This window comes from Sebastes umbrosus, chromosome 16 (assembly GCF_015220745.1).
Source record: "Sebastes umbrosus isolate fSebUmb1 chromosome 16, fSebUmb1.pri, whole genome shotgun sequence".
NCBI lineage: Eukaryota > Metazoa > Chordata > Actinopteri > Perciformes > Sebastidae > Sebastes > Sebastes umbrosus.
The window spans coordinates 5,211,997-5,239,325 of record NC_051284.1 but is presented as its reverse complement, the minus strand read 5'-3'; the positions used below and the strand labels follow the sequence as shown (position 1 = coordinate 5,239,325).

The following is a 27,329-nucleotide window of genomic DNA, read 5'->3' as shown; positions in this document are numbered from 1 at the left end:
ACCTGATTTGGCAGTCACTGACTGTGAATGCATCAGTTCTCAGAGGCCATAATGCACGTCTCATTAAAAATTATAAACCCTGGACTTAATTGTGGAAGACGTATGAAAACATATTTAAAAAAAAAAAGAATCAGCAAAATACATAAAGCCGGTCCTGTGAGAGGAGATTTCATTTGGTGAGTCACCAGTGCAAACACAATGCCGGCAAGCCTATAAACGTCTCGGAGGAACAGGAAACACTGTTCGAAATTTGGTTCGGGCCAGTCAGATATTTTTGTAAGCTTCACACAAAATGTAGTGTTCAAAATTCCACAAGGAGAAAGTGAACACGTCAGAGCAAACCGGTCCGGGGCTGCATGTTAAACACATTCTATTTATGGTGAGAGCCGGTTTCCTGCTGCTCGCCAGAACACGTCCTTTTTGAGGTTGCTGGCTATTACGTACGTAAAACAGATGCGGCTTGTAAAGAAAGTGTCGTTTTTCCACGCCTGCGTTGACCCTCGGTGCCTGGCAACGGGCTGAGGTTGGCACTGGGTTGAGGTTGGCACTGAGTTATAGGGGGGGCAACTCCCATGCACTGGGTGTGCCAAAGCCCTCTCTGCCCACGCGCTAAAGGCACTTTTGCCAACTTGTGTATAGTGCATTCAACCCAATGCAACTGGAGACCAGCCCCTTCATCTTTTAGAACAGTTATTAAGTGGCGTGATCGAAATGTGGTCAGGTGTTTCCACTGGTAACGTGGTTGTGAAGGTTTAACATTCAAGTGACTGCATTTCAATTCAGGCTTTTCCTGCTTAGTTCATGATGATGAATCATAACAATTAAAGGAGACATATCATGGTAATTTTCAGGTTCGTACTTGTATTTTGGGTTTCTACTAGAACATGTTTACATGCTTTAATGTTCAAAAAACACATTATTTTTCTCGTACTGTCTGTCCGAATACACCCGTATTCACCCTCTGTCTGAAATGCTCCGTTTTAGTGGCTGTCTCTTTAAAGTGGCAATCCTTACAGATTTCAGTGAATTTGATTGAGAATTTATGTTTGAGTAAAAACAATAGAATTGTGCTCAGAGTTGAGCAGTCGGGCGGTCTTTTTGTTGATAACATGAGTTTAACATTTTCAGAATTGTGTGCATAGTTCATTTTTTGGGTGTGTATACAATGAAGAAAAACTGTAATACAGCATTTTTTTTCTGGGAATGTCACCACAGACACCCAGTTCACAATACTGCTTATATATAAATAATGCAATACTTTCATCAGTGGGCCAAAGGCTCAGTCCCCAATGTGTTTTCTCCTTTGGTGATAGATAAAGAATTAACAGACATTTATTTAAAATAAATCTTCGAGATTGCCACTTTAAAGCTAGAGTTGGTAATTTTCTTCAGAATTTTTTTTATTAAATTTGTTGAAATTGTCTTTTCATCCCAACAGCTACCAATAAATAAAAAAAATCTGGTATATGTGGCTTTCACAGGACTGTAATTATAATAATTATTTGGGCCGAATGAAATGATTGGACGGCCCACCTACCTACCTGCCTGCCTGCATACACTCTACCTGTGCACTCATTGCACATCACCGGAGTCTTTGACAGCTGTGAGTACTAACAATAGAAAAATCAGGGCGACGCTAACTTCTCGGTTGGCCTACATAAAATACATCATCCCCTGGAGCACTCGATAGCAGACGTGGAGCAACATTAGCATTCATTTGGAGTCATGTTTCTGGTGACATGACAAATGTAAGTCACTCCCACACTTTTAGCTTTTGGCCTCTACCATCTCCTGAGGGACATATCTCTCTGTTTAGCTGCTAAATGCTCCACTATGTTCACCAGCTGGTCTCTAACTTAGTCTGCTGCTTAATGTTGAGCAGATACTGTACAGTGGGTTTCTAGAGCGACATTATGAGAGTGGTGAGAATGAACCAAGTTATCTGACCTATTGTTAAAATAAAAAAATATTGATTAGAGCAGCTTTAACACTAAGGTATGCAAGATGAAGGTTCATACATCGCAGGAAAAACAGCAAACACTTGGCACTTGTGTGTACTCATCTTCTAAACAGAGACAAGTCACAATAAATGCATTCATTAAACAGGGAAGTGGTCTCTCTGGCTGTCTGCAGCATCGCAGAGCAGAAGGTGATAGAGCAGTGGAGGTGGGTGATCATGAGATAAAGATGCTGGAAGACCTTTAACTCACCTGCTTGAAGGATTGGTTAGTGAGCAGGTCCTGCGCAGGCAATCGGAGAGAGTGCAGAGAGACAACAAGACAAAATTGAAAACACATGCAAAGATTAGCACGTCAAGCAGAAAAAAAAGTGTTGACTACTCGAGCAAAGACCCACAATGCACACTACCAAGCTGAGGCTGGGGGAGCTTCAATAATCATTTACTATCCAAGTCATCAGGGGCTCATGAAATCTATGCTGAAAGTCTGAAAAATCTCTGCAGTGGGAGAACAAAAAAAAGCTTTTAAACTTGGTTCTATTTTGGTTTCTGTATTCTTAAAGCGGTCACGATTGTTATAATTAGGGCTGTCAAAGTTGACACTTTAATGCATTAACGCATTCCATCGTTCAGAGGTTGTAGCAGGCTCAGTTTTGAAGCTAGAGTGAAACTCAAAGAAGTGCTCGCCAGCCAGTCACCCAAAAATGCAATTCTTGCAGAAATCACAGCATGGCTTTTTCTCCGGTGTTCCTCAAGGTCTTGGTGTCTTAATGTAATATTTTGGAGGGATTGTTGATCACTTTTATCAATTCTCGAGTGGTAAAAAATGGTTTAAAGGTATGGTTTGGGGTTAAACTCTGTACTATTTTGGTTTTCTTAAAGAGGTCCCGATAGCTATAATGTATTCTTTTGATTGCATCTACATCTGTCTCAACGTGGAAAAACAAGAACATGAAAAATGAGTGTGGTAACTAATCCTACAGAGAGGGGGGAATGTAAACAAAAGTCCAATGACGAGCTTTAAAAAAAGAACAAGAAGGAATTATGCCGTGCATAAACATCGCAGTATTGTCCAGTTTGAATTGAATCTCGCTCTTGCCAAATGGAACCGACTTTGTCAAAGCCAGGAAGTCCTTGGGGTTTTTATGTGGCTATATCCATGGAGATCGCCGTTTAACCGTTGGCCTGTGCGTGCCAATAAAAACCTACTCCGTGTAAATAAATACATACAGTAAATCACTGTCAGCAACAGCCTCAAATGACCCATTAATCTTTAATAAAAGCCTGAAAAGAGAATTTGTGCTTTTAGCTGTCAGAGGGCTTTTTTAAAGCATGGCAGTAAAGTACCTTGTAAAGGATTTCGACAATGATAAAGCCTCTATAGAGCCAACTCTTCCATTGAGCATTTGATTTAAACTGCGATTACTAGAAACTCATTAGGGGCACATTGACATTCCACTAAAATATATCAATTTATGCACACAATATTCTCACATGACAAGTGGTGTGTAATTAGTTTGTAGCATAGTGGGGAAGTAATTGCTATGCACTGTGTGGTATTGCCCCAAAGGCATGCATACTGCAATTATGCTATTAGTTAGTCCCACGTGCTTTAGTCAATTGCTTCTTTATTTTAGTGCGCTTGCTCCAGTAAAAAAGTTTCCTGTAGCGTGACTCCTCGTGACTTCAGCGGCGTTTTCCATGAGCCCGTGAAGACCAGTCACTTCCCCAGTTCTCACACTAATGCTCTGCAGATACTACGGGGCAAAGCTGGAGCTCAGTGGCATTTTCTACAATAAAGGCATTCAGCAGTGAACAGCTGCTCGCGTTAGCCCAGAGCTGGACCTCTAACAACGTCCACACCCCTCGGCCCAACACTCTCACTTATACACACACACACACACAAGATAAAGAATCAAGGCAAAATGCAAACTTCAAATGCAACAGTTATTAAAATCTATTATGTTAATGCTCGCCATAACAGAACACAAGCAAACACTGAACTGAAAAGTCAGAAAAAGTGCAGAAATTACGAATGTGCCACTTTCTGACAAATCCAAACCTGTTGTCTCTGATAGGCTGAAAACATCTTCTCGATGTCCTTGAGGTCGAGAATCTTGAAAGCTCTCAAGTCATCGATGTCGTTCCAGATGGTGCTGTTGATCACATTCTGAAAGAGGGGTTAAAGGGACATAAGGGATTAATATTCAATAACTGAGTACTTCAAACTTAAAAACTACAGCTGTCAAAGTTAACGCGTTAAAAAGGCTCAAATTCATTTCAACTCCACTAATTTCTTCAACGCAACTTGTGATTTTTAGGTTGTGGCGGGCTCAGTTTTCTCAACTTGTGCTAAATTTTGGCGAGGAAAAATTGGCATATCCATTTTCCCCTTGACCTCTGACCTCAAGATATGTGAATGAAAATGGATTCTATGGGTACCAACGAGTCTCCCCTTTACAGACATGCCACTTTATGATAATCACATGCAGTTTTGGGGAAAGTCATAGTCAAGTCAGCACACTGACACACTGACAGCTGTTGTTGCCTGTTGGGCTGCAGTTTGCCATGTTATGATTTGAGCATATTGTTTTATGCTAAATGCAGTACCTGTGAGGGTTTCTGGACTATATTTGTCATTGTTTTGTGTTGTTAATTGATTTTCAATAATAAATATACACACATTTGCATAAAGTAAGCATATTTGTCCACTCCTATGTTGATAAGAGTATTAAATACTTGACAAATCTCCCTTTAAGGTACATTTTGAACAGATACAAAATGTGGGATTAATTTGCTTTTAATCACGATTAATTATTTGAGCCCTATTAAAAACTTAAAACTTAAACTTTTAGTAAACTATTAATATTTGTACAATTATTACTATAGCTACTATTTCTTTCTTAATGTTGTTGTGTTACTTGCTCAGTACTTCTAATCAGGGATGAACTGTTGCTTACTGCATTCTGCTATATAGCAGAATAAGCATGCTCATACCATCATATCATACGATCTGTAGGGCCATAACGCTCTGATGTAAAACTCAAAGAACTCTAAATTAATGTTGTTGTTTTTATGTAATGATCTTACATTTTGGACAATCATGGCTTTCATGGTTTTGTTGGTTACAAAATTCTATTTATTTTCTTAAATTAAAGTGTTTTTCACCCAGCAGCAGTTTGGCAAAGCAGATGTTCTCAACGTTCTCTCACCTCTCCTAGTTTGGCCCAGTTGAAGGACTTCAGGGGATGAGAAGGCTGAGGGATGGACTTGGAGCGCATGGTGGCTGAGTTGAATGAATTGGGAAGAGGAGGAGGGGCTCCGAAAATGGGAGGGGCTCCTGGCGGAGGAGGCGGTCCTCCGGGTGGGGGAGGAGGCGGTGGTGGAGGCGGGCAGCTGAAGGGTAGCGGAGGAGGAGGCGGAGGAAAGCCACCCATCATAGGTGGGGGAGGCGGAGCCATGGGACCGCCAGGAGGAGGGAGAGGAGGCGGGAAAGAGACACAGACGCCCTATTGGTGGGGGGACGGAAATAAAAGATGAAGTTAGTTTATGTTTTGAATAACATTACATTACAGTCATTTGGCAATTTGTCCAACGTGACATAAAATCAGTACATTCAAACATAAAAGCTAGATGCCATCAAAAAAACCTTCCCAAAGAAACAGCTTAAGGCATGTTAGAAATCTACGACGCAAATGTTTAAAAAAAATAATCTCTAACCTCAAAAAAAGAGACAAATATGCACATTTGTTATGTCTCACCTTACGTTATATCTTGTTAGCTAGCAAACTGGCCAACAATACATCCAACTGGAAGGACTTCCGTTACCGGGCCCAGCTGTTGTTGATTCATAATTAGCTCCAATGCATAAGCTAACTTAAGCTAACCTCACTTAGCTACATATATATCGTTTCCTCTTGCTACCTGTGTTATACACACAATACATAGCACATGTGCAACGAGTAAATATGACAGCTGTGGAGCTGTTGGAAAGCAACGTTAACCGTTTCCTCCTTCCACTAGTGGTTGTGCTAAGCTAGGCTAAGCTAGGCTAAAGTGCTGAGTTAGCATTTAAGCATTTCCGTTTCATCTCATCTAGAAGAAGTCAATGGGTTTTTTAAATGGGTTTTTAATTAGATGCCTAAAATAAGGTCTGTGGTTAAAACAAGTTTAAGACATTCTAACATTTTGCTTTACGATATAAAGTACATCGATAAATACCCCACTTGTGAATTTTTTAAGCTTTAACAAGTCTTAAAAAAGGCGGTTGCTAACAGGCGGCTAAATAAGACTATTAAATGTCATCACGCCGAACACTAGTCCGCCGTTAGCTTAGTTTCGGTGACGTGAAGTCATGCGACCGTAGTGTAGTTTGTTTATAGCTTAACGTTAGCTTCTTACTTCTCGTGATTGCACTGACGCTTCAAAAATCATAAAAGTGGTGTTCATTTTGTGGAGATTATCTTGCTGAACAAAACATGTAGGTATCATAAATATTTGTTTGCCACAGATCTTATTTTCTGCAAAATAATCCAAAACCCAATGGAAAAATCCCAATTGGGTTTTTGTCAAGGGAACCAGTGTTCCAACACTTCCAGGTTGGCCTACAAAAATACATCCTCCCTGCAGCGCTCTATTGAGCAGCACATCACTGACTCATCCAGGGTGTATGTCATATTGTAACTTGGTATAAAAAGCAGCACTGCTCACAGATATGTCGTTGATGCGCGAGGACAGGTCCACGACTTGTTCCCTGGCTGAGCGCAGCTCCACTCCCTCGCGCTGGAGTTTGTCCTTCATCTTGTTCAAAGTCTTCATCATGTCATCCTTTTCCTGGGTCTTGGTATCACACTCTCGCTCCTTCCTCTCTAGTTTACTTAGCAGCTCTACATGATCTAAAAAGGACACAGTGACGCAGAAATGTGTTCACATGATGATGTTGATTCAGACAATGAAATGCAAACAGGAGTAGATTCATACAGAGAAGCAGAGAGCGACTGCGGTCGAAAAGTCAAAATTATGATGTCTTTTCCTAACCGCTTTTCCTTGACCTCGATAGAAAACGTCATGAGGTCAAGGAGGGTTCAACAGGACTATCGTGGTGTGAAGAGAATCCGACCGCACTTACACGAGGCTCCGTAATTATGATGCGACGACGGCGGATGTTATTATTGTGGGTTTGCCGTGGTGAAACTACAATGTTCCAAAGACGGACTACAAAATGAGCAACCGCAGGTCCTTCAGCTGCTGTAACACTTTACATCAACATACAATAAAGGATTATCTAACCTAACGTGGACAACCGGTGAAAAATATCACTTCATTACCAAGGTTGGAATTGATATAAAAAAGCAATATACGCTACCACCAAAAGTTTATATGATAAATATTGAGCTGTTTATTGAGTTATGGAGAAGGGGTAGAACCATTACATGTATATTTCTTCCTTCTCCTTTTCGGACATGTAATATTTATTTATGTTGATTATTTGCTTATTGACAGTTTGCTATATGTTTACTGTTCATTTTATTTGTTATTCTTGTTTTGTTTTACATGTTCAAAATACTATATGAAACTATATGAAAATAATATGCAAGATCACATCATTTGTTTTCATGAACGACCGAATGGTGCATCGGTGCTTTAAATTTGGCGACCACAAGGAATTGTGGGATGTTATTCTCTTCTTTCCTTTGGTAAATGATGGTCCAGTGTATCCTATGCTAAAGGACATAAGAAAGGAAGCATTGCAGCTCCTTTCCTTTGCATTAAGATAATTCAAACAGCTCTTATCATGGTTGCTACGGCGATACTTTTGGGTCATTTCACTCCGTTAAGAACCTTCCTAAGATTAAAGATGATTTATAAAGCATGATGCATTCTATGATGCATTTTCTCTTTCAACCTGCAGAGTGCAGTGTGCCAAACAAGTCTTACCTTTCCTGAACTTCTCTGCCTGGTCTCGCCACTGTTTCACCTCATTCTCATTGACCAACCTGTGACGCAGACAATAAAAAAATAAAATAAGCACAGACCACAAGAACAGATGGATAAACTGAGCACACGCCTTGCACAAAACGCTTGCGCGTAGGGGTCAACTGCAGTCCGACCAAGTCAGGCAGAACATTTTGAGGAAATTCAATAATTGTTTTTGGAAATCCGCTGATCACTGACAATCCTCTTGTTTGTGAGAGGCATCCAGATTCATTACCGGCATTGACTGGGCTGATGCAGTTTGCTCCCTTTAAGCTGCATAACACACAACATTAGTGCTAAAATAAACCTCGCTAAGCTGAAATCAATTACATTCAGTTATACATTTGGTTCAGCTTGAGGCTTGACAGGGTTAAACAGGGTTAAACAATGATGTTCTGATGTGTAAATGTGGGATCAGCTAATGTGAGAGATGAGTGTTCCTGATAATGAAGCAACCAGGGAGACGGCACATGGGTAAAAAGCTAAAAATAGAAGGTAACATATTAAAGCTGAATGAAAGAGAGATGGAAATATGGAGTGTTTTTTGAGATATTAATTAAGCTGAAGAAAGATTTGAAAGTGAAACCTTGAGCATCGGTGGAAGCCATGGCTAGAGTTGAGAGAACAGACATGTTTCAGTGTCATGGAGCACAAAATGTATAACACGAACGATGGAAAAGAAAGAACACGAGAGAGGGAGACTGCTGAACAGGGAGAGTGTTGAGGTACGACTGCCAACTATCAGGGCTAGCTTAAAGCCTAGGCCTAGGCGGTCACCTAGGGTGCCACCTTTAGGGGGCGTGCTGGTCAGGTAAATGCCTGTGGGCGCCCTTACTCATATCTGTTTTGAGGTAACAAATGAACAAATACATAAAGAAAGAAAGAAATACACTTTTCACCCCTGTAATTCTCTTTCATCTGCACTTATTTGTTAATAAAAGTGTAAATTGTAGTGAAACTGACTGAACACTTTTAAGCCAACAACTATTTATTTTATAATAAATACAGTTATTCATGAAAATAAAAATCTTAATTATTGTCTTAATACCATTGTGATGTCTGATGTGTGATGCCGTTTACGGGGCTATAGTTAAGGCCCTGGCACACCAAGCCGACAGTTGGCCGTCGGGCAGTTTGGGGCTGTCGGTGAGCGTATGTCGGCTTAGTTTTTTTGGTGTGTCCCGCACTGTCGGTCTACCCATATAGGAGTTTTTTCAGCCAATTCAACATGTTGAATCTGCGTCGGCGCCCGTCGGCGAGAGAAATCACTCTGATTGGCTGTTCAGCTTAAACGAATCAGTGCAAGAAAAGAGAAACGGACGTGAGGAAAGCAAGCCAACGAGTAAAGTGAAGAGGAAAAACACAGAAGGCTCTTCTCATTTTTCATCTTCATCTCATCTGATCATTCCAACACACGGATATTTTCGCAGCGGCATCAACACCTGGAATGAAGCTAAGTGGTGAGTGAGAGTGGTGTGAAAAGGATTGGCAAACGCTGCTTTGTTTCATGTACGTATCGTAACAACGACTTATATATCCGCTGTCCTCGGCCTTCCTGTTTCCCTTTTTGAATGACGAGTACAGACTACCGCCACCTGCTGTTGTGGAGTTATTTAATCTCACGCAGGCGCAGAACGTACGTGGTAGCTGGCAGTCGGCTGTATTCTCTGCGGCATGTCCGAGTGCAACTTTTTTGCCAAGACAAAGGCGACGTGAGGCTATCCGCATTTGGCCTATAGGGCACCAAAAGGGCTAAAGTCAGCCCTGCCAACAAGTAACTTCACTGCAGTAACGACTGACACTTGAATGCTTGTAATCAATTCCTCACTTTGAGGCAATTTAAAAGCAAACAGGTCATTAATCAGGTTTAGGTCTTTGGAATGCCTGTTAGTGAACAGGACTGTCTGAACTTGATCACAACGTCAGCACTGCTTTTAATTACAGCTCAAGCAACGCTCCATGGATCCAACTCATTAAAACAGAGAGAGAAACAATCACTTCATTGTTCACCGGTCGAATAAATACTTTTACACAGCTGTGGAAAAAATGTGATTTGTACAAGAGTGTTAATTTTGGAGTAAGGCACACGTGTGAGTAGTCATAGCGACCGCAGATGATGAATGGCTTTGTCTCCCAGTTGTTTTAACAGTTGTTTTAGCGTCCCCGTCTGAGCGGCCGCAGCACGAGACATACTGTACGTTAACCGTAAGGGGCCCTCCGGCACGCAGCCAAGACAATGAGGAAATCTCACTTTATGCAAATCTTTTCCAGGCGTAATTTACTCTAGGAGAGTTTATGGAAACACAACAAGACTTTGGCAGCAATGTAAAGTGAGGGGATAGGTTTTGACCGCTGTGATGTATCTACAGTGGACAGTAATGGACGTCCGGGCTTAGATGCCGCGTCCATTACTTTATGTGCGCTACTGGAAAGAATTCCGCTCGAGTGAGCTGATTGCACAAACAGTAGTGGCTGAATTAGTGAACAAAGTGGGAGTTGAGCGGGGGCCAAGGTTTACCGCGCTACATGCTTTATGGTGCTTTCACCGCGCTGAGACTAAACACATCCATCACTGGTCTGAAGCTCGCTGTAGAAATAACAAGTGGAGAGTGGGAGAGAGATGGCAAAAGAAAAGAATGACAGTGCGTTTGAAAGAGAAACCGAAGTTGGGAGAAAAACACACACCAAATGTATTGTATGGACAAGGCCCTGAATGCCATCTTTTCACACTACCTACAGTCAATACACACTGTGGTCTTTGGCTCCTGGACACAAGCACAGATTGGTTTCAAAATTCAGTGAAACCCACACATAGAAAAAATAATGGTTCTTAACTGGTTCTTTCAATGGCTGTGTGGTTCCACGAAGAACCATCACCTACTAAAGAACTATTTTATGTAGTGGATGGTTCTACATGTTTGTCATATGTTTCTTTTGGATATTAAAGGGTTCTTGATTCTTGTTTGAGTTATTAGATGTCGGGGAATAGTATGAATTTGCATAATAACCATACCTCTCCATGATCTGGGGGTGGTTAGTTAGCTGCTAGCCGGTATATTTATGCAGTATATTGTACAATTGCAAGCCTATATAATTAGAAATTAATAATTGTCTAATAATTGTCTACCCTAATTCCATTGTTATGCTGTTTGAATGTATATTTTTTTTCCAGTTTCTAATTTTGGAGATTTTTTTACCTGGACTTACTTTGTGTATATAATTCCATTGTTATTGTGTTTAAATGTACAGCTTTTTTCTAGTTTTCCATAAATCTGTTACTCAAAGAACAATTTATTCCTTGGAAGAAGCATTTTTAGCTGAAGAACCATATGAAAATGGTTCTTTATTGAACCATTTGGGCCCAAAAAAGGTTCTTTAGAGAATTCTTTTTTCTTTAAGTTCTTAAAAAAAAGAAAAGAAATGGTACCTCCAAGAGACATCTTTTCATGGTTCTTTGAGGCACCTTTGTAGGTTCTTTAAAGAACCGTTTAAGGAAATGGTTCTTTAAAGAACCTTGGTCTGAGAGGTTCTTTGTAGAACCAGAAATGGTTCTTTTTTGGCATCACTCTGAAGAACCATTTTTGGTTCCAGTTAGCACCTTTATTTTTCCGGTGTTCAGACATAACCCCCAGAAAAATGTCCCTGATCATTTGGAAAGAAATCTTTCTCTGAGCGACAGTGTAGACTGTGCCCATGATGACGTACAGAAAACATGTACTTCCAAGTCCTAATGCTTGGTTTTCCTTTATAAAGTGATTGTTTCTCCCTGTTGTCTTCTACATGAAGCCAAGTGACTGCTTCGCCGCACCTAAACATGGCTGACTTGGCCGGCCCGCGCCTGTCCGCTTAATGCGATTAGAGCAATTTCCTTTTGATCTCCAGCTTCCGCTTTCATGCCAATTCACGCTTGGAGCGTGGCTTCCTCCGATTCAACCCCCGACCCCCTGCTGCTAGCTTCACTTCACCTCACCTTCCTGTGCAATCACATTCTCCGCTCCCATCACTGGCAAAATAGCTTCAAAATAAGAAAAATTGCCAGGCCAAGAGTGTTGAAACAGGTCTTATTATTCTGGGTTTATAATACTGGTTTACTGTAAATGCTTCCTTACATCAAAGCTCTGATGCATAGCTCCAGTGGTTCTTCTAGCCATGCTTCTAACATTCTGACATAAAGCGCATAATGTTGATATCAGGCTTGCCTTTGATCTTAGTAAGAAGTGATGCTGATTGGATGCATTAACCGCAAAGATTTTCCAGAAATGAGAGCGTGTTTACAGCTTCGGAGAAGCTTTTAAAAAGGCATGGAGCACTCAATGGAAGTACAGCGCACTTACAGTAACTCCTTCTTATGCTGTTATGAATTACAGTACAATGTTTGGCCTGGATCAGCATGTACAGTAGTATCCTATGATAGTGAATGAACATAAGCCCAATGGGCAACTCCGGGGTCTGAAAAGTGAAGCCAATACAGAAGTGCCTAAACTTGCATTCTTTCCAATGGCCAGCAGTATAAATCAATATTATCACATGATGACTGTGTTTGACGAAATCTAGCAGGTAATTTGCAGTGGAATTTTAAAGGTCCCATATCATGCTCATTTTCAGGTTCCACTTATAATTTCTGTTTCTACTAGAACATGTTTACATACTGTAATGTTCAAAAAACACTTTATTTTCCTCATACTGTCTGCCTGAATAAACCTGTATTTACCCTCTGTCTGAAATGCTCCGTTTTAGCGCATTTTGACGGAATTGCAACAGAATTGCGGTGCTAGGCAACAGCCTGGGTCCATGTTTACTTCCTGTCAGCTGATGACATTTACATACACTGCAACCAGGAATAAACTAGGACACATTTAGAATGTTTACGTTTAAAACTGTGTAAAGGGTCTAAATATTGTTTATTTGTGACATCACAAATGGACAGAAATCCTGACAGCTTGTTTCAAATGCAGAGTTTCTGAATACGGGCTGTGTGTATTTCCCTGTGGATTGAGCTTTTCGATACTTTCACAGTATTTATATAGGATTTAAGCCTGCTTTATAATAAAAAAAAAACATGAAAGTCTCACTTTTTTAAAATATGGGACCTTTTACTTAATAAATTACAGACATGGCAGATTTGCACAAGATTAAGATCGCAGGCAACCTCCCCAATTATTACAAATTACTAGAGGTCCCCAGGTGACACTAGTCCTGTGTGAACAGGGCTTTAGACTCAGATATAGTGTTTGCGTTATCCCTGACAGCTTTATACATTCATGTGTAAAAAGAATAGGAGATATACTGTAGTAGACAGTTGTCAATGGGCAGAGGTTCTGGAGGATGTGTGATCTGCTTTGAGTGAGGATGATGAGGTTTCCACTTACATGCGAATGATGTTCTTAACACTGAAGTTGTCCAGAGGGGCAAGGTCGGGGTCCTCCCCCTTTTCGTCCTGAAGGACTATCTGCTGGAGGATCCTGTCTAAGAGCTGCCAGTGCTGCAGGCTGCCACCACCACGTTTATCTGAGTGTGGAGTCACAGACACAGATGGTAAGGTAGTCCCAATATACTGGTATCAGATCAATCATGAAAAGTTGGCCTATGATGTAAAGTGCACTCCAGGTATGATTTATCTGGTAATATTTGTAATATGATGACGTTTATTTCAGACCACAAATTCATGAAAACAGATTTAACTTGTCCTGGAATCACATTCTCAAATTATCAACACGGCAACATTTACCTTACCGTATTGTATCGCATCATAGCTTATCGTATCTTGTTATCGTATCTTATCGTATCGTCTTATCAAGTTGTATAATATCTTATCGTATCATATCGTATTATATAGCTTTTTATCGTCTTATCGTATCGTATCATATCGTATCGTATCATATTGTGTCTTATTGTATCGTATCATTGTATCTTATCGTATGTCTTATCACGTCGTATCGCATCTTATCATATCCTGAAGTTTTGTATTGTCTTATTGTATCATATTGTATAGTATCTTATCTTATCGTATACTCTTATCATATTGTATCGTAGCTTATTGTATCGTATCGAATCGTATCATATCGTATTGTTTCTTATCTTAGTGTATCGTCTTATCGTATCTTATCTTATTGTCTCTCATCATATCTTATCTTATCGTATCGTCGTATCGTATCGTATCTTTTCATATCGTTTCGTATCATCTTATCTCATCTTATCGTATCGTATCATCTTATCTCATCGCATTGTATCGTATTGTATCTTATCGTATTGTATTTTCTGTTAAGAACAACTCCTTGTTATGTATCTACTCACAGGGCATCTGCAGGCAGTGCTGGAGGATGGAGATGAGGTTGGGGTAGGCGTCTGTGTGGCTCAGCTTCTTCTTGATCAGCTCAAACATGGCACCGGCACTCTTAGTATCTACGTGGCTCTATCAAATTAAAGAAACAAGTCTTTGAATTACTATCAACTGTGAGCATTGCTTGCCTTTGGATCATTTCAGCCATACAACCAAAGTAGTAAGACAAGAAAACAGATTGTTGTCCAAGTTACTCACCGTATCAAACCTTTTGGCCAACTCAGAATCATCCTCATTCCGCACCATCTCAAAGAAGTCCAAATGCCTGGACAGGGAGAAACAGCAGTCTGAGATCAAAGTACTTACTGCACCTTCACTCCAAACAATAAGGAAGTAAAGTCAATCTCAACAAACACACAAGGGTGACATATTTTGTTGCTGGTCTGTACTGGTGAATTATTCCTGAAGAGGGTGATCGTTTATTAGGTCTCACTCTCACCTATCCAGAGTGGCGTTCTCGTGCTCTCGGAGTTTGTCGATGACCGGCTGGATGCCCAACATCAGGAACTCGTACCTTAGGTGGAGGCGGAACTCAAGGTTGTCCTAGAAATAAAAGAGCAAACCAATAACAGAAGGTGACAAAATTGCTATGAACCCACGAGTGGTAATAATGGACATCAGATACCTCAAAAGGGGAGATAGGTAATTCAATATCTAGCATGTGCCTGGATATCTAAACTCATCATTGCCAACCACATTTTAGCTCTTGCGAAAGTTTTTGAATGACAGATATTCCCCCCAAAAAATCTAAATCTGTGTTTTTAAGATAACCAACTGCTCGCTGCAGCTTCATATTTACTATAGAAATATGAGAGTGGTATCAATCTTCTCATCTAACTCTCTGCCAGAATGCAAAATAGCGTATTTCCCAAAAATATTGAAACTTTAAAAGGTCCCATATTATAGAATGTGAGATTCAGACGTCTGTTTTTATAATAAAGCAGGTCTAGGTGCTATATAAATACTGTGAAAATATCAAAACGCTAAATCCACAGATAAATGCACATGCTGCGCATTCAGAAACCGTGCCTTTAAAACAAGCCATGAGGACTTCCGTAACGCTGTGATGTCACAACCATACAGTCCGCGGTAGAAGCGCCGCTAAACTCTGTGTAGTTGACACACACAGTGAGTCCTGGGGCTGCGACAGTGCAGATGCGGAAGACCGGAAAACGCTGACCAATCAGAGCAGACTGGGCTTTTTTGGGAGGCAGACGCTAAAAAAACGGAGCGTTTCAGACAAAGGGTGAATACAGGTATTTTCAGACAGACAGTATGAGAAAAATAAAGTGTTTTTTGAACATTAGAGCATGTAATCATGTTCTAGTAGAAACCCAAAATACAAGTATGAACTTGAAAATCAGCATATGTCCCCTTTAAGTTCACATTTACCTTTTCACTACAAACTAACAGAAGCTTTTCAAACAGTGTCTAACAACAGATTTGGGTAAAGACGTGTTTTATTCTTTTATTTAACTCAAACTTAGTTATTACTTAGTTAAAACATACAGTACACACCATGACTTTTTCCCTTCACAAATATTTGATGTCTTCTTTTCCCAAATATTGAAACTATATTCAACTAACTTTTGCCTTCGTTTGATATGGTGTAATCTAAAAGGCATATTGGTGTGTTTACCTCGCCAGCTCCAGCGTTGAGCACAGCGTTGATGAAGGACATGATGGCGGTCTTTAAGTTGACCTCGTCTCTGTAGCGGCCTGTGCTCTTGTCCAGCTCATTCAGCAGCGTCTACATGGTCAGGACAGATTGGAGGGTTAGTCGGCAAGTGAGTTTGATCTGAATTATATTTCAGCGCAGAAATCATCAGATAGCAACTTGGTCCCAGGCAAAAACTTGATTTACCAAAACTGAGTTGTTTTAACACAACATTGAAGAGAACCAGGTCTCACTTCTCACACCCTTTGGTCCCTCTGACACCGACCCCCAGACATACCTTTGCAGCTTAATCATAACTCAACATTAAAAAGGCCTCAAAAGGTTAAGAATCACTCAGCTCCTGTGGTGTTAGCTTAGCCTAAAGAGGCATGATTTAGCACGCGCCCCGGGGGGACGTGTGAGATGTGGCTTGTTGACTCAGTCCTGCTAGTCACTAAAACACTACACATACCTCTGACCTCCATAACTCCTGATGTCCTCACCTGCCTTTAATATGGACCGAGTGTTGACTTAACTTGAGGCCCACAGTCTGAGGTGCTGCAGCACGAGTCTCCAACTTATCAAAATGACCACAGTTTGATTTATTTGGGCATTACTTTGAAATATTGTGTCTGCCCTTTCCCATAATCTCTGTCTGCCCCATGTCTCCAGCAAAGGCTCCCTACAGTAAGTATGTTTGTACCATGACACTCAAAGTATTCAAGTAACAACACCTTCACTTCCCCCTCACCTGAAAGCGAGTCCTCTCCGCAGCGTATTTCTGGTAGTGCGCCATGGCCTGCAGCACCTTCTTGTGTCCGTCGGGCACCAGGCACACCGCCCCGAGAATCTCCAGCGTCGCCACTTTGGTCTTGATGTTCTCCATCCGCAGGCTCTGCGAGATGGTGTTGATGCTCTGCGGGTGGGCCAGGACGTGCGCGCGGCCCTGGGAGTTGTTCATCAGGGCCTTGATGCAGCCAATGACGGACGTGTGGACGCGGCTCTCGGACGTCTCGTAGTCCATGCTGCGCAGGAAGTTGAGGAGGCAGGTGAGGCCGTCGAGCTCGATGAAGCGCGTGACGAACCTGGAGGAGGAGGAGGAGGAGGGAAGAAAATTACAGATTACAGATTGAGAGTAAAGTACAGAAAAAGGAGGGTACGGTGACAATATAATATACAGCTAATGCATTTTATGTATTGCTATAGTTAGTGCAGACTGTGCAGCACTTAAACAGAGCAAATGTCACCTGAAAGCATCTTTACATTCTGTTACTGAGAAGCTTTTTTTCAAAGTAGAGGTCAGAGGTCAAGGTACCCCTTTGAAAACGGCCATGCCAGTTTTTCCTCGCCAAAATTTCGCATAAGTTTGGAGCTTTATTTCGCCCGATACAACCTAAAAATCGCACGTTGCGTTAATACGTTAAAGAAATTAGTGGCGCTAAAATGAATTTGCGTTGACGCGTTGTTATCGCGTTAACTTTGACAGACCTAGGCAATATCCAAAAACACTGCATTCTTTATTTCCCATAATGCTACAGAACCAATAGCATATTTTCGTTAAACCCTCCCTGGCAGGGCATGCGGACAAACTTCAGACCTTCAGTTTGCAACGCACGTTTTCTGTTATAAACCTGCCCAATCGAAGATAACCCTGATGACATCATGTGGCATTATTATCAAAGACATGACAAAGCTCATCCAAGCTGAGTATGAGGACACAGTCAAATTGGTTTAGTGCCTCTTTCAGGGGGCTACCAATCAAGAATAGGGTATTTATAAGTGAACCTTCACACAGTCACGACCCACGTTCCTCCAGTGTCCTACTGACAACCCTCATTAGTTGAACTAATTAGAAAAGCAGCGAGTCATTAACCTCTCTAGGTGAGAAGCAGAGACCTACTGAATGACGGGCAGGACATGCAAACATTGAGGGATGTCACATCTAGTGAGCACACTGTGGGCTGTATTGTAAATGACCTTCCCACTCGCTAAGATTCCTGATAGGCCTCATAAATTACTGCAGACAAATGAGGGCTTGTATTATGAGCGAAAGAGGCAGAGGACAAGCAGAGGAAGAGAAAAGAGGAGTCAGAAAGTGAAAGGGACAGTGAGGAAAAAGGGGGGAGATGGGATTTAATGCTACTCGTTGTAACAGATACATTGTTTTGATGTCAGAAGTTCCATCCCCTCCCACTGCTGTCTTGGCTCGCAGCAGGCATGGAAAAAAAACAACCCAACGCCAAAAAAATGTAAATCATCCGATTATTATCCTATACACACACGATCAGTCCCAGATTTACCTGGCATGACCAGTAAATCTCTCAAAGACATATAATCGTCTGATCTCCAGCAGCCCCCTGGGTGAGATCAAGAAGGTCATACTACATGCATGCATGCATGCATACGGTCCAACCTTCCGTCAGACAATACATTGAAACAACCTTTCAGCAGACAATGTGCTTCTTGTTTCAAAAGCAGACGCCGCGGCCACGGCCTCCGCTCAACACAGAGGTTGGCGAAGAACAAATCCAATACATTAGATACGACTTGATTCAGATGCAACGCAGACACATGGAACTAGAGCGAGGCAGAACTGATCCAAGCTGTTAAAAGGTTACACATCTTATATCAGTGACAAGTCTTTGGCGAACAGAGAAGAGAAGGCAGCGGGGCCACCTCAGAGAGAGAGAGAGAGAGAGAGAGAGAGAGAGAAAGAGAGAGAGGGACTTCATACTGGAAGAGAAATTAAGCCGAACATCCTTGTGATTAATGTATGGAACGCAGAGGGCGAGAGAGGTGTTGTTGTTGGAGCGTGGGTTCAAAAGGGTGGACGGGATTCAAGGCTCCGTTTCGCTCTGCTGCTTCGTCGACTCGCTTTGCCAGAAACGCGTGCACACATGCATGCATACGTCCTATGCACCACAAACCCTGTGCATGTGCTTGTTTAGTAGAAGTATAGATGCATACATGCACAAACTTTCATTCAACAGTGACTAATCCGTACTTGTACTTCCTAGTAAGCTGACATCCAACTATTCTCTTTTTTTTCATCGTCTCTCCTCTTGAATAAATGGCTCCCATCTCCTCTGACTGCTGACATTCACGCTGAGCCGAGTGTTCTGTTTTTGGAACAACCGCTGCATACTTGAAAAGCCGCTGGGGCTGCGTTCAAGATGGCGAGAGCTCGACAACCGCTGCATACAATACGAGCTCTGCAGACAGAGCTGAACAATACCGAGGCTGAGCCAACCGCACGCACACATTAAGCTCTTCAGACAGACAAAAGAAAGAAGCCATGAGTATAACTTGGAATGGGATGAGACTCAACAAAAATGACAGTGTGTGTTGAGTTGAGGCCGAGGATGGTCAAAGGTAACGTTAGGTTAGCTGCAGATTGAAATTGAAATAACACCCTGAGAAACATCAGACCAGCACATACGGGTACTTCGTATGTACCCGTTTTCTACCCTCGGCAGCATCATCGAAGAGTATAGAAGCAAAGAGAAGAAACTCCAGTGTTTTTTTGACAACAGCTGCTGCTATTTTGGACCGAAAACTCTTATTATATTTATACTATTTTATTGTTCAACACTGGGCCATTTCGGTAGAATATGACAACAGAATAGAAATATAATTTAACTGGCATCCGGTAGTCATTTTCAGTCCAAAATGGCGGAAGCATAGCTTTGCTACTGGGCGTTGATGTTGCAATGGAACGAACGATTGACTTTCACTTCTCGGCATTATACATTCTTTGGCATCATTTAGCGATTTACCACACTGAGAGTGAATATTAATGTATCGTATGTGCCTCATATCTCAGTGTGAAAGCTTTTCATCATTTTCTCTCCTGTGACGGCGAGTTTCTTTCCCCTCAAAAGGGAGCGCCGCCTTGGCGAAGACGCCATGCTGGTCTGGTCTATAGCTTGGAGCCATGAAGCCCCTCCATTTTATATTTTTTATTACACAACTTTAGTCTGTTATTTCTTTATAACAGACCGTTGCTATGGGCGCAATTCTGATGTCGGACCCTGGCGGACTGTTTTTGTGTCAAATTATTGATTTCTTAAGTAAGTAGTCGTGTAATAAGCGGGATAATGTACAGCTAGCAGGTCATTGTTGTGAAATAACCCCCTACAGGGCGATGCAAGACCCCTCCGCTTTCGGGGTTTATTTCACAACAATGACCGGCTCGCTGTACATTATCCCTTACTTAGGACACGGCAGGGGAACAAATCGGAGATCAGCGTTTTTGGATTTATTGTTGGTGCAACCAACTACACAGCGACTCTTCAACGTAGCATTATTACTATTACCAGATGGTTTAAAGAAGTAGAAGTTTGGAGACAACCTCTTCTGTTTACTCTGTTACCGTCTATGAGGGACACAGGATTGTTTTCCCCCCAAAAAGGGGGCGTGGTCATTCAAGCCTACTTTTGCTGCTCTGATGCATAGCTACTTTTTTATAAATGATTGCCAATGTTATTACCTTAAAAAAACATTTCGGTTCAAGTAATTTCCATTGATCTGAGAAGCATAAAAGCTCTCAACCAGAGGCAGACAATATTCTAAATGAGCAGGACAATGCAGAAAACTAATCCAGATGCTCTCATTTAAATTCAGAAATTAATTCCAACCAACTGGACTGTTTTTTTTTTTTTTTAGCTGCGCAGGCAAAACATCCAGCCTTTATAAACTGTGGACGACCCCTGCGTGGCAGACAGTCGGTCGAGAGTTCATTCTTGCCTCAAAGCCTTACCATAAACTTATCAGCATGCTACACTACCACACACTACCACACACACACATACACTCAAACGTCTCTTCCACCCTTCATTTAATCCCCACGTTCGCACACACTTAACATCTCTCTCAAACACCCACTCACCTACCCCCAGGCACGGGGACACACGCATGCACATATGTCTTGTTCTACTATAAAAGGGGGGGCCAGAGTGTGGACACGGACCCCGGAGGTTCTTTAGAGGTGCTGCTTTAAACTGTTTGACCGAGGTGTCTGCAGCGCTCCGAGGACTAGTCATACGATATCACCACGGCTCTCACTCAAATAAATTTTACTTGATGTGAGGCCCAGCGTAGAACTGTGGTAGAATAAGGGCTGAAGAAAAGGGCAACACACATAAAACTGACACACACACACACACACACACACATACACACATACACAGATCACAATAAAACTACCAGCCAAGGTGCACATCTGTGATGTGTATAGTATATCATGGCAGGAGGGGAAGGGCTCTTATGGACTCGGTTTATTGTTAAATCTACAGGGAGAAGTCTATGTGTGTGTAACAGACTGCAGTATAGGCCATGTTTCTACAATGGCTCCTTGTTTATTAAGGCACAAACACACACACACACACACACACACAACCATTAATCAGACACTTATTTAGGAGTGGAAGTAACAAATTACATTTACTCTTGTTACAACAAAGTTGTTTTTGTGTACTTGTGTGCTGGTAATTAGGGATGTCAACAATTCCAGAATTCAGAATTCCAGAACACCATTTTGATGCCACGGTTTAAAAATAAAAGTAAAACAATAAATCCCATGTACTTCCAACATCCACTCCTTTATTACCTTCTGTATGCTGGATTTGTTAGGATGTTAAAGAAGTCATAATTCACTTCTCTATTATCTGTTTTATTTTGCTGTGAGAACATCTCCTTCAAACAACTGGATTTATTCAAGTTTCTCGTTCCAGCCATGAAGGAGAAGAACTACGGTGGCTGGCGTGAAAATGCGTAAAGCCCGCTCTAGAGCCGGTGTTTGGTTTGTCCATTCTGGGCTACTGTAGAAACATGGCGGAGCAACATGGCGCACTCCGTGAAGAGGACCAGCTCCCTATGTAGATATATATGACTCATTCTAAGCTAACGAAAACACATCGATTGTTATTTTATGAGTGATTATACACAAAAAAACTGCTTATTAATATTATATTATATTTCTGCCAATAGATCCCCCCTAAATGTTACATACTGTTCCTTTAATTAATGACTGATTTAATGCCCCACACGGCTGTAGGTAAGGGCAGAACACAACTCCCTTTCCTTACACCACCTTCCTCCATCCGTTTGTTGCCATTCCAACACAAACCTCCCTCACCGGCAGGCTCAGTCTCTCTCTTTAAGCCTGCCTCTATCTACCCACCGCATTTCTCTCCATTTCCCCCCCTTAAATGCTGAGTACCAAGGGGGGAGAAATCTGTTCTCTGAGAGAAGCAAAAACACCGCTCCATCCAAGACTCTTTAAAGGTGTGATACTCCGCTCCCCCACTAATGTACTCAGTAATACATGAAAACAGATATAAAGTTCACCCTGTGCTAAGAGGAACCTTTGAGAGATCCGGCGGCAAAATGTTTTGAAGGATAATATTTGCATGTGGTGGTAGCGAATCGTCCAAAGGGTTATTGACACAGGAGCAGTGTAGGGGGGGCAGCTGCAGTCGACTCAAGTCAATATTCTTGCTGGAAGAGATTTGCAGAAACAATGTCCTCAGAGCTGTCTTGGGAAACACTGCGATGCTCTACTGACATGAGTCTGGGACTGCAGTGCATCCTGGGCCAGCGCGGCCTCAGTGACCTCCAGGAGAGCTTCATTTCCTGTCCTCCCGCGGTTATTTCATCACGGAAATGACAGTGATTGAGGAACGTCTTAAAGATACAAGAATGCACAGTATGCTCCTCAGCAAGGGGCATAAACATCAGCGCAGATGTTGCAGATGACTTAATAGGTCAACACTGCCTGGAAGTACACTTGAATGTGCAGTTAAAATACCACAAGAGAGTGTAAATATTTAAAAGCTAAACTGAAATGTACGCCAGACTGCGTATCAGATTTTGACTACAGGCTGTAGCAGTTTGTGTTCGCATATTGGCCCCTCGCATGCCCACTTGAGTTGAGATTCGTCTTTATGTGAGTAAACAAACACACCCCGGCGTGACGGTTCAAGCTCCATTTGACAGCTGGTAAACAAAGCAATAACTGCCAGCGGAGAAAATGAGATAAGCTGTAAATTCACATGAGAGAGGAATTCAGCCAATTTCGAAATGTCTCAGTTTTACGGCCGTTTATAATGAATCAAATTTATATTTGATATATAAGACATCTGGGCCATTAAATCGGTTTAATAATTAGGACAATTGAAATCATTTCCGATAAACGGCAAATGCAGTACAGCATAACTGCTCGCGGTTCCCTGTCTGCTGTCTCCTCTCACTGTTGGAGGCAACGTTTGATACAGTCCAGCTGTTCTGTAATGAAGTGTTGTGATGGGCTTTTTGTTGTACCAACCTCGTCTAGCTTATTATCACATTACCCACAATGCTTTTGACATATTAAAGGGATAGTTTGGGTGTTTTGAAGTGGGGTTGTATGAGGTACTTATCCATAGTTAGTGTATTACCTATAGTAGATGGCTGTCGGCACACCCCCAGATTGGAGAAACAGACAGGAGTACGAGCACGGGAGCAAAGCAATGTGCTGCTGTGGACGGGGGGCAGCAGCAAAATGGATTTTAGACACCTAAAAGAAAGGCTCACTTAAAAAGTGAGTCAGTGTGCTGACTTGACTATGACTTGCCCCAAACTGCATGTGATTATCATAAAGTGGGCATGTCTGTAAAGGGGAGACTCATGGGTACCATAGAACCCATTTTCATTCACATATCTTGAGGTCAGAGGTCAAGGGACCCCTTTGAAAATGGCCATGCCCGTTTATCTTCGCCAAAATTTAACCTCCTTTACAATAAACTAGTATGACATGGTTGGTACCAATGGATTTCTGAGGTTTTTCTAGTTTCATATGATACCAGTATCTTCACTCTGAGCCTGCTACAACCTAAAAATCGCAAGTTGTGTTAATGTGTTAAAGAAATTAGAGGCGTTAAAACGAATTTGCGTGTTATTATCGCGTTAACTTTGACAGCCCTTTAATATACATATCATAAACCAAAAAGGTTGCACGACCCTTCAGTTTGAAATAGTTAACCTGAAGCAGATATTTTCAATTTCAGGGGTCATGCTGTGGTTGGCATGATAAAGATATTTTCTTTAAACCGTTAAAGCTTCAGTAAGCAACAATGTTTTGGCATCATTGGGCAAAAATTCCATAACAACCTCTCAGCATATTGTAATTCAAGTGTTTTGAGAGAAAACTAGACTTCTGCACCTCCTCATGGCTCTGTTTTCAGGCTTTAAAAAATCTAGCTCGCTCGCTCAAGAGAGCGTTCCTATTGGCTGTGCTCCGGCTGGTGGGTGGTGCTTGGTATTTTCTCAACAGATCTCAACATTATTTTACAGCTAAACAGTACACTACAAGAAGTTTCTGAAAACATCTGAGGAGAAAAATAGGCATTAGAGTAACAGAATATTGATTCATATTTGATCAGCGTTGCCTAGTTTGACCGTTTGGTCGGAGTTCGTGAGGTATTCACTCGTGGCTTTCATGGACCGCAGCTGGACGACAGACCTCAGATCCGCTCTGATTGGTTTTCCTCCTGTCTGTGAAATCTTGCAGATGCCATTAGGAGCACCGGAGGACACCGGAAGACACCGGAGGACACCGGAGGACACCGGAGGACACAGAGGAACATGATTTTTTTCAGATTACTTGTCTCATGCACTACTGTCAGTACATAGTGACCTTTTTATAAAAATAACTTTTTTTAATCATATTTGCTCCAATTCTACCTACTGCTGCTTTAAATAATTGTATTTAAATAATACACTGTTATTCAGGTGTTTAATATCACATTCCATATCATGTACATAAACGCACAGTGGAACATATGACCCAAACCTTGTCATCTTGTCTTTTTAATGGCTTATAATGAGCCTGTGAGTGATGGTGACAACAGACAACAGTGGGTGGCTGGCTGACACTGTGCAGCTTTTGTGTGCTCTGCCTGGCACCCTGCAGGCCCACCGTATGTCTGTGTCCTGTGGCCCTGCGGAGCGGGCGGAGGGCACAAGGGCACCTCTTCACAACCAGACCCAGCTGCCTCTCTGAAACGCCAGAGGGAGGGGGGACGGTGGGGGGGGGTCATCTAAAGACAGGCTTGAATCAAGGCTGACTAACGGATAGACCTCACCATGTCTTACAAAAGGCTGCCATAAAAGCATACAGTACAGACACAGATTTAGGGGATGTTTAGGTGAAGCTGAAGCCCCAGACATTAAGCTGTCTAGCACAAAAGTCCTCTTTTTTTGCCACCCATTTGTCAGAAAGGCGAGACATTGGCGGAACATTAAAACACTGCCCGCCCGGGCTTTCCCTGAACACCCATATTCTGTGGGACACACCTGCTACCCATATCCCCGCTACAGTACTTAAACACATCTGTGTGCTAATGAGCAATAACTCACTCTGTGAACAGTGTGGGTGCAGGTGCATTACTGAATAGCGTCCATTGAGTCATTACAGCCACTTTTGAGGGAGTCAAATTAAGTACACTTGAATATAATACAAGAAGTTAATGAGTATAAGAGAGAAACACAGAGCGGTTAAAGCTGGAGTAGGCAAATCGGAGCAAAAACCATTAAAGAAAGTTATTTTTATAAACTGACAATAGTTCATGAGACAGCTAATTTAAAAAAAAATATGTGCGTCTGTGTCCTCTGGTGTCCTCTGATGTCCCCGGTGTGCTTCGAATGGCATCTGCAGGATTTCACAGACCGTAGAAAAAAAACCAATCAGAGCCGAGCTGGAGCCTCGCCGTGTGTGAGCAGCTGTCAATCACTCGCAAACTCTGGACTCTTAACAGCTGGTCCTTGTTCCTAGTTATAGTGGTTTGGATACCCATACATGTGCAGATACAAACACAACCATGCACACACACACACATAACCCAGACATGACCCAGCTAGGCGCTAAGGCTGCCCTGGGGTTTTTGTCCCTCTGCCCATCAGGTCTGTCACTTCATGCTGGGAAAACTCAACACCCCTGCTTCGGTCCAGACCACTGCATCATACAACTGTCTCAGGCTGATGGACAGCCTTAAAGGAGCTGCTGACGGGGGGAGAGGGAGGCAGTCTGTATTAGTGGGGCTGTCCAATGTCCTTGACTGTTTCTTTGTGGTGATGAGTGAGGCCTAACAGCTGCAGATGACCACATCAGGGGAGGAAAAAATAGGAGCGTGGATCTTAAAATAATATTAATTGGGCGTATTTCTATTGGCGGTTATTTAAAAGCCTCTTTTCTTTCTTTTTTTTTTTTGCTGTAATCCTGCCGTGACAAGAGACAGACTTCATGGAAAGTAAATCTTTTCTTTACATTAATAACTAGATTTTATATGTGCGACATTACCTCAACCAGTCCAATGGCAGGGATGCATGACTTGAGGGAAGAAAGCGAGCAATGCTGAGCTCTGTAGCGCGGGGGGGGGGAAAGGTCACGGTTCAGTCGGACGGAGAGATTCGCTTACCTCATTGGCTGAGTCCGAAGTGCTGTCTTCAGATCTTCCACCACCTTGTTCCTCATTTCCATTTCCTCCTCATCAAAGGCAAACAGGGTCTGCATCTGCACACATGAAATGAGAAATTAAATGGAAACATAGCTGATTGATATAGTGCTGAATTCTGGCTTTAAAGCAGGTGGCATTGCTGGCAAGAGTGCTGTATTTCTTCTGAATGTTACTCCTTGGCGTACCGGGACTTTTTCTTGCGGACCGGCACTTCTCACAAGCTGCAGGTACTCCTCTCTGCCCTCTACATCAGGTTCTCTCAGGATTCTGACTTTAAGAGTAGAGGTCGACCGAGATAACGATAGTTTGGAGCAAGAAAAAGCCTAGTCGGCTACTTTTGCATATGCCGTTTTTAATAAATCAGTTGTTTGTCACTCCGAATTTAATAACGTAAGAAAATATCCTTAAGTGGTTTACATCATTGGAAAATGTCCTATTCATTTGCAATGGGCAATGCGCTGTTCTGTGGCTTACAGTATGACTGGCCAGAATTACTTCTGTGGCACGTCCCATTACATTGTTAAATGCCACTCTTACAAACCATTAACGTTGGTGCATATTCCCGGGGTAAAGAGGATCCTAAAGTATGCGATTTCATTTCATGAATGGATGGTTACGTGGCTGCATTATTTGGAAGCGAGAACGCCAAATTGGTACAGTAAGCATGTTAAAGTAATAGTGAGGTATTTCTTTTCTTCCCTGTCTGCCTGTCTTGTATCGGTTTTTCTCCCCATCTACCTTGACTTTGTGTATGGAGCCTCTATGAAAAACAGTGTTGTACGTTCCCGTGTGGCTGGTGGCGGCGGCGGCGCAGCCATCGGCCACTTTCAGAGCCCAGTTCCAACGATAACGATAGCAAAGAGTATAGAAGTAAAGAGAAGAGATGAACCTCCGGTGTTTTCAGAA

At 42.1% G+C, this 27,329-nt stretch overlaps 1 protein-coding gene across 6 annotated transcripts in view; it reads right to left on the bottom strand.

Moving 5' to 3' along the window:
- Window positions 1-27,329, bottom strand: part of daam2 (dishevelled associated activator of morphogenesis 2) — a 140,840-nt gene that overhangs the window by 26,346 nt on the left and 87,165 nt on the right. For 3 of the 6 annotated variants that reach the window (XM_037796508.1, XM_037796510.1, XM_037796507.1), the window contains 13 exons: window positions 26,385-26,479; window positions 16,682-17,015; window positions 15,913-16,023; window positions 14,713-14,816; window positions 14,472-14,538; window positions 14,228-14,345; window positions 13,303-13,441; window positions 8,520-8,543; window positions 7,895-7,953; window positions 6,668-6,852; window positions 5,170-5,466; window positions 4,020-4,127; window positions 2,211-2,240 (listed from right to left, as the gene is read on the bottom strand). In XM_037796508.1, the coding sequence (XP_037652436.1) occupies window positions 2,211-2,240; window positions 4,020-4,127; window positions 5,170-5,466; window positions 6,668-6,852; window positions 7,895-7,953; window positions 8,520-8,543; window positions 13,303-13,441; window positions 14,228-14,345; window positions 14,472-14,538; window positions 14,713-14,816; window positions 15,913-16,023; window positions 16,682-17,015; window positions 26,385-26,479 (1,671 nt within the window). The remainder of the gene's footprint in view (window positions 1-2,210; window positions 2,241-4,019; window positions 4,128-5,169; window positions 5,467-6,667; window positions 6,853-7,894; window positions 7,954-8,519; window positions 8,544-13,302; window positions 13,442-14,227; window positions 14,346-14,471; window positions 14,539-14,712; window positions 14,817-15,912; window positions 16,024-16,681; window positions 17,016-26,384; window positions 26,480-27,329) is intronic. The other 3 variants (XM_037796512.1, XM_037796511.1, XM_037796513.1) reach the window with 3 other exon arrangements.